This window comes from Silene latifolia, chromosome 7, assembly GCF_048544455.1.
Source record: "Silene latifolia isolate original U9 population chromosome 7, ASM4854445v1, whole genome shotgun sequence".
Lineage (NCBI taxonomy): Eukaryota > Viridiplantae > Streptophyta > Magnoliopsida > Caryophyllales > Caryophyllaceae > Silene > Silene latifolia.
This window is the reverse complement of record NC_133532.1, coordinates 22,166,684-22,174,877: the sequence shown is the minus strand read 5'-3', so window position 1 is coordinate 22,174,877 and position 8,194 is coordinate 22,166,684. Positions and strand designations below refer to the sequence as shown.

The window sequence follows — 8,194 nt, the reverse complement described above, 5'->3', positions numbered from 1 at the left end:
TTAACGTAAATCGATAACGGTTGGCTGACTAGAGTTTGACGTTATTGTCGTGAGACGGCGGTGATCAACTGACCCCTTTCGATCACACCTAAAGGAACGAACCCCAATTGACAACTAATTAATCACATCTTCTACTATGTGGGTTTCATGGACGAGCTAAATGGCGTTACTCGTGCTAACTTCATCAAAGAAGATTACAATGAATTGAAGGACAGTCATCCGTTTAGTTACGCAAAAATTAAATCACAGCTTCCCCATGGAGGCAGTTATGTTGATCTTGAAAGAGTGGCGAAATTAACTAGGGGAGAGCTTGAGCTAGGTGTCAACAGTTTATCATCCTTAATTGATACGATATATGGGTCGGATTGTGATAGTAATAATACACCAAAGGACATCGAGCAAGACTTGGCTAAGTTTGCGCTAGTAGCTATCCAAATGATTGAGCAAGCGACACATTTCAAATACATCGAGGAAGAGGTGAGGGATCTTGGACTATACCATAGGACTTTTGTCCCGGATGCAATTTTTATTTCCTTACAGAACGATTTGGCTATGATCTCCGAACTTATTTACTCATCAGTTGATAACAATGATTGTGTGTCACCGGTGAAGGTACCCGGTTATCCATGGGACGATATCAAGCCAAAAATGGGTCTCCTCAAGTATAAAGACCTTCCCTCTCGCTTAGATAATGATGCTCCTGCTTCTTTATGGAGGGTATTTTCGGCAGCAATGTATGATGGTACCCTAATTGGTTAATTACGTGATGATGCCACGCATCTTAAAATCAAATTACCGATCTACTTTCATTATGCACTTGATCTATGTTATGTTGTATGATAAATAAATAAGTTCTCTAAGTTGTGTGATGGGTAAGTAATCAAGTTGTATTTGAATTAATGTGATTGTAATTTCAATTTGATTAAAAAAGTAATGCATCAAAAAGAATCGAAAATAAAAGAAGATCGGGTTGTAGGATAATATAGATACGAAAGCGTAATTTCAGGAAACAATTTTCTAACGTCTATGCTAAGACTACATGCAAAAGATAATACTCCCTCCACTTTCCTATTTTCACCTCATTTCCCCCTTTTGGCAAATTACCTATCTTCACCCCATTTCTATTCTTTCCTTATTTAGTAAAGTAAATGACTAAAGTGTCCTTATCCAACTTATGATATTACAAAATGTGTCATTGTTTTATGGGCCTAATTTTATGATTAATACACTAACCCATTAAGACTAACCCAACCCAAATCTAATTAGCCTAATGACTCCCTCCATATTACCCAACCCATTACCCAACCCATTACAAATTTCCCTCGTAAAAACCCTACATCCCCATCTCTAGAAACTTCCGCCATTGTCCTCCTGCCTCCCTTCTCTCACTAAAAAACCCTAACTCTCCCTATTCTCTCTCTTTAACAATGCCGCCTCTTCTTTTTTTTTTTTCATTGAATCTAATCTGGTTTTCTCATTCCCTCACTTCCTCTCCTACTGTATTCTCTATTTTTCCTTTATTAATGTCGAAAAAAATCCTCTTTTACATTATTCTGATCTTCATGGTTACATTGTTCAAGATACGGAGGATGGGTTTGACGGTTGTGATGTTGATCTTTCTGCGTTGTTCAAGATCGAATATAATGAAGTACTTAATCAATCCTTTTGTCTGCAATATTCACTACATAAGAACAAGGTTAGGTGATATCCTTTATAATGTTGTGATTATATTTTTCATTGATTGTTTCTGGGAATATTTTCATAGATCGTTTTCATTGATTGTTTTTGGAAGTATTTTCATACTCTTTATAATGTTGTGATTATATTTTTTGTTACATGCAAAGGAGAAAAAGAGAAAGAAGGAAGATGCAGAGGAACACCTGAAGGAAGTGAAGCAGAAAGTGGCTTTGAAGGAGGAAAAAGAGATCGGTGAAGGGGCTTTGGAGGAAGGGAGTCCGGTTGAAGAGAGGGAGTTTGAATCACCTACTCAAAACTCCCAAGATTCGGGTGATTTAGGGAGTTTTGTGGTTCCTGTTCTTGAACATGATGATTTTGTTGCTGAGCCTGACTCACCATCTACAAAGTACATGAATGCTTATCTGAAAAGAATGGCTCGAAACTGGTATATTTCTGATCTGAATCTTTTTCTGTTATTTTGATCATTTTACTTGAAATTTTTAATTGGGCATGTTTTAGATTTAATAAAATCATTGTTTTTGACATGTTCTTCAGATTAATTGTTTTTAGATTAAATGTTGCACCTTGATTTCAGAAAGTTTAATCATTTGTCGCGTTGCATAATCAGGGATCTTATTTGATCGGGAAAAATGATTGTTATGTGCTTTATTTGTTGTTTGTATATTAGGAAAATTCACAGTCCATTTTCTCCCTATAAATCGAAAAGTTGAGAAATTTATTCATTATTGGATTTGTTTTAAGGAGTAGGGCTTGTGAGACGATTCTGTGGTAATTACGCAGTTCCTTGCATTTCTGTAGAATCCATGTAGTACCTTTGTTCTTGAATGTCATATGTTTCTACTTGATTCTGTAAACTTTGTGTGCTTATGGACGGTCCTGTGCTGATTAGTTTCTCCATCAGCACGCAACATAAACATGATCTATATTGTTGTGCCTTGCGTTATGTGCTTGTTTTCTCTACTACTTGTTGAAGACTTTTGATGCTGTTGATTTTCTTGTTAGTATTCTTGTGTGGCTGCTATTTGCTATTAATATTGCTGGGATTTATATGCTGATAGTTGATGTTAATATTGCTCAGTGATAAAAAAAAGCTTAATGCTTTGAGAGTTGCCTGCCTTGTGATTCTGTTTTCATTTAAGAATTGATTCCACCATATCTTGTGTACATATATATGGCTTTAGGAGATATTTCTTGTGTGAACATATAACTCAGTGATAAAAAAAGCTTAATGCTTTGAGAGCTGTCTGCCTTGTCATTCTGTTTTCATTTAAGAATTGATTCCACCATATCTTGTGTACATATATATGGCTTTAGGAGACATTTTTTGTGTGAACATATAGGTTTGTGATAAAAAAAGCTTAATGCTTTGAGAGCTGTCTGGCTTGTCATTCTGTTTTCATTTAAGAATTGATTCCATCATATATCGTGTACATATATATGGCTTTAGGAGACATTTCTTGTGTGAACATATAGCTCAGTGATAAAAAAAAGCTTAATGCTTTGAGAGCTGTCTGCCTTGTCATTCTGTTTTCATTTAAGAATTGATTCCACCATATCTTGTGTACATATATATGGCTTTAGGAGACATTTCTTGTGTGAACATATAGCTCAGTGATAAAAAAAAGCTTAATGCTTTGAGAGTTATTTGCCTTGTCATTCTGTTTTCATTTAAGAATTGATTCCACCATATCTTGTGTACATATATATGGCTTCAGGAGACATTTCTTGTGTGAATATAAAACTCAGTGATAAAAATGCTTAAGTTTTGAGAGCTTAATCATTTTCATTTCAAACATTGCTCATCACAAAATACATAGTCTATTGGCACAAAAGAAATCCAAACCCTAATGATGTTTATGGCTTAAACATTGTATGTGTGCAATGTTTAAGTTATAAACACTCATCTAAAAGGGATGATTTAAGGCAAGAGGCACACTTATTTCATCTAAGTTTGCATCCTTGCCATTTACATGTAAATGAGTAAGACATTCCCTAACTATTGATTCATCTGCAACTAAATTTCTTGGTAAAGTTCCTGCCAACCTTTGTGCTTTTTTCTTCAGATGTGGTACCTTATAGTTATTGTGCCCTTTTAGCTTAATTATCTCCAACATACATGCTTGTAGACTAAGCCAAACATCACTTAAGCATTGTGCTGGTTCTCCATCCCAAGCGTCCAACACATTGGACACCAACTTATCAACTGTGCTTGCTCTCTTTTTTGTTTGCAATGACTGTATTGACTTAAAAAAACCCAAGTCTAACACATTGAGATCTGGTGAATTTGGTGGTTGTTGTGTCAAACTAATGTTGAAACCATTTGAGTTAGCTGCCATTAAAAAGTCAAGGTCATTACCCTTTATATGTGGCTTTGCATTATCCTGCTGGATGATGATTTCCTTGCTCATTGATGCTGGCCATTTACTGTGAATGGCTGGGATCACCTTATTTATTAACATATCCTTAGTCACTTGTTTGTTTATTGAAGCCACTGATTTGGTTTCAAGAGTTCCAGTAGGTCTGTTTTTTGAATTCCTTTTAGCTGGATCTTCGAAAGTAAATGGAAATATCCCTATTTTTCCATCAAACAAAAGGTTACCATCTCCATCATAAATGGGTCTTGAAACGGCAGCCATAAACATGACTTTAGTGATGAAACTTTTGCTTTGACAATGTCTATAAGGATCAATTTCTTCACTCAATAGAAAAAACTTAGCTCCATCTTGTGAGATATAGAACCATTTCTCATCAATATGGACTATATTTCCCATGTCCTTAAATTTCAAAGAGTTTGATATCCTATTATAACTCAACTTTGAAAGTGAAAATATTAACCTGTTGAACATGTTCTCATCAGTCAGACTTGAGTGCAATGCTGATGTGTGGCTTCGAAGTTTGCCTTGTTTAACCCAATTGAATATTGTTGTTGCTGAGAAACCAATAGCTTCACTAAATGCATGCAGTGATCCCTTTCTCCCATTGGTGTAGCTAATATTCTGTCTATTGGTACTTCAAGTGTTTCCCTCCCTTTTTTACCTTTAATTCTGAAATTCAGCTGCAAAGCTTCACCATCTTCTCTTTGACGTTTAGAAACCCTCCATACTTCAAAGATAGTTTTTATGACACCCCGCGATTAAACGGAAAATATAACTAATAAATTAAAGCGGAAATTATGAGATTTTAAAAACTTTTAAATCATTAGTTAAAGATTAACACGCGGGTGCCAAAATCGAAAGCGAAACGAATACAATAATAGACAAACTTAGGTAATTACAACCCAAGTCTAGAAAAGCGGGGAAAAGATATACCACGAATAAACAAATAAAGGGTTTCTAAACTAGAAACTAAGGTCCAAGGGTTAGTTCTCGCTAGCCCACACGTCTTCCCCACGTAAGCATCTTCACCACCTGTCATTCATGTAAACATGAACGCCACAGTCAGTGGAGAGTAACTCAAGGTTCTCCCAGCCACAATATGTCGAAATGCAAGTAACAAACACTTAATTAAACATATTAATCATGCATCATATGTGAACAATAGAGAACAAGGAGATATAATGAATAATCAAGATGAGATAGGCATAATACTTCCTTAATGAGATAGGCATGATACGATAGAATAAACATGCGATCAAGGGTATAGAACAATCAAGTCAACCAACTCATATTGACACGACTCAACAAGTGTAAGACATATACTTAGTATGAACTCACAAGACAACCATTAGACTCCAACCTCTTGGTAGGACGACGATCATAATACGGTCCTAGTCTAAACCTGGATCCAGACTCTCGGGATGGACGTCACCCGATTCGACAAACGATATACCAATCGTATCCAAGACTCGAAACATGGCACACACTCGTAACCAAAGGTCGAGTAACCTCTAATCGGAAACATGGCAAACACTCGTAACCAAAGGTCCGAAGAAAGGCGGAAGGATATCCTAATTCGGAAACATGGCACACACCCGTAACCAAAGGTCCGAAAGAGGAAAGATAACCCAATCCGGAAACATGGCACACACTCGTAACCAAAGGTCCGAAAGGGGTAAACAAGGAATGTTAAGTAGTCACACAATGTAAAACGTCACACTTGAGTCACAATAAGAGTAAGATTGATCATGCGAATATAAATGCAATAGAATGTCATATATCATGGAATTGCTAATGTCACATTCATACTTGTGGCTTGCATCTCACCATAAGTACAGATGGGAACATTAATCCCGACGATCATATCGCAACTAGAGGGCTTATAGCTCACCCCTGGTACCCGATAGGACCAAGACTCTCACAACAAAACAATGCAAGGCATTATCAAGATTATGACCCTTCACAAATAATTATTTAACAATAAATGTCTCGTACTTGTCTTATGCAAATAAATATTTCATTTTATAATTTAACATGCCGGTTAAATAAAATATCATGAGTGACAATGAATAATTTACGTTATATGAAATTACAAAATAAAAAGTGGCCAACTCAAGTGACTCATTTGTAACTCCAATAAATAAGCTATGAGAGGCCCAAACACATAGTCACTTAAAGTCCAACTATTAGACCATGTGAAGCCCATCAAACAAGACTAAAAGAGTCCAATGCATAAAGTCAATTGAGCCCAATGGAATAAATGTATAAAAGGGCGATATTAACGAATTACGTTATATAAAATACGAGACGGAATTTAAGTCATTCAAAAGAATCACATTTGCGCCAACATAAACTCAACCCACGACTCAAAGTGGCCATTTGGATAGCTCCTACACGAACTCAGACAACCAGCCACCGCCACTGTGCGAGACAGCCAGGTTTGGGTTCTCAAAAACCCGTCTCAAGCATTCATTTTAGCCAACAAAAGCAGCCTATTCGAGTACCCTTTAGCTGACCAAAAACAGCCCACTCCGACCCCCCTTTCACCAACCCAAAACAGTCATACCCATTAAAAAAAGAAAATGTACAAGAGGGAAAGATTCAAACACATACTTGGGACGGGAGTTCAATAATTTACGTATTCAACCAACATTTCTAGCCCTATAATTTCTCAGCTCAAACATACTAAAAACGGTCTCATTTCGGCCTAGAAGCAACCGTACTAACTGTCCAAAATCAGTCCACTAACACCCTGAAATAACGTTCCAAAGTAGCACTAATTCAGTCCCACAAAACAGCATTATACCCGTCCAAAAACAGAGCTCAAAGTAGCCATAACCACCCGATTATCGAGCCAATCACCGGCCCCCAAGCACCCCTCACGGCTGTCCAAGGACAGGCCATGTATAACATCTAAGAACACTGCATTTTTGTCTCAAAATAGTCCCATAACAAAGACCAAAATGTCCATGAAACTGTCCCAAAACAGTGATAAGCGATCCCAAAAATGTCCTAGAAACGCATACAACCAGTCCCCTAAACTCAACATGTAATCGTCTCAAAACCCGCATTTTTAAGCACCAAAACTGGTCCCAACAAGGTACCATTTCCACGACTGAAACAGTCTCGAATGCCCTGCAAAAACGCCTCAGAACAACCCAAAAACAGTCTCAATTTCAGCACAAAAACCGTCTTTCACGGTTCCAAAAACAACATTCAAGCAGTCCACTTCAACCCCTTTTAAGACCACTTTTAAGGCGAGGCTAAGACGGAATTTAAACACAGCTAAATCGTGAATAACCACAACCGATTCACTCCCAATCACTACTCAATACTACCATGTAAAACAGCCCACCTAGCCCTTACTTCAACTGCTAACACAGAGGACGAAACTATCCAATGGGACTCATTCTAAGACGACAATTGAAGCAAGGTTAAGACAGAAATTATCACACATGAGAGACAGAATAAAGGACCGAACTTTGACAAGCAAAGACACATAAAACGATACATTAAGACGAAATTTCGACATTTGTCGAGTAACCTATCACCGTAACCTGTTTTTGATCTCTGAAAGTCCAAGGAATCGCCCAAGGATGATCTTAAACTCAAAAACAGAAGAAATTAACCCAAAATCCGAATCCTTAGTAAGCCGGCTGAATTGAAATAGGATCAAAGCTTGGCCCTTTCTTACATATAAAGAAAGAGGATGAGATGGGGAAGCTATTGGTGTAAGATTTATCGAATTTGGTTGAGAATGGAGGCGGGATCTGAGGTTGGATGTCGGGTTTAATGGAGGGGTTGATGTTGTTGATACTGTGAAGGTGTTGGTGTTGTTTTGTTGGTAACACGAAAAGAAGGGGAAAAAGAAATGGGGTAGGGACACCGTGTAATGACAAAGACAATAATAATAATAATAATAATAATAATAATAATAATAATAATAATAATAATAATAATAATAATAATAATAGTAAAAGAATTATTTAAAAGTAGAGTGTAAGAGGGTGTGTGAGATTGATGTGTTGTCGGAATCGGGTTGGTCCGAATTGAAATAGCTTTATAAGAGAAATGTGACGATCTTTGCTAGACGGAAATGTGTGTATAACTTAAGACGAAAA

At 36.9% G+C, this 8,194-nt stretch overlaps 1 protein-coding gene across 1 annotated transcript; it reads right to left on the bottom strand.

Annotated features, from left to right (window-relative positions):
- Positions 1 to 3,602: 3,602 nt before the first annotated feature.
- On the bottom strand, positions 3,603 to 4,469 carry LOC141589859 (uncharacterized). Its single transcript, XM_074410482.1, has one exon. The coding sequence runs from the start codon at positions 4,467 to 4,469 to the stop codon at positions 3,603 to 3,605; it is 867 nt and encodes a 288-aa protein (XP_074266583.1).
- Between the last annotated feature and the right edge of the window lie 3,725 nt (positions 4,470 to 8,194).

Bases quoted from the DNA above. Each gene is read 5' to 3' on its own strand.
- LOC141589859 (XM_074410482.1), bottom strand. From the start codon at position 4,469: ATGGGAAATATAGTCCATATTGATGAGAAATGGTTCTATATCTCACAA.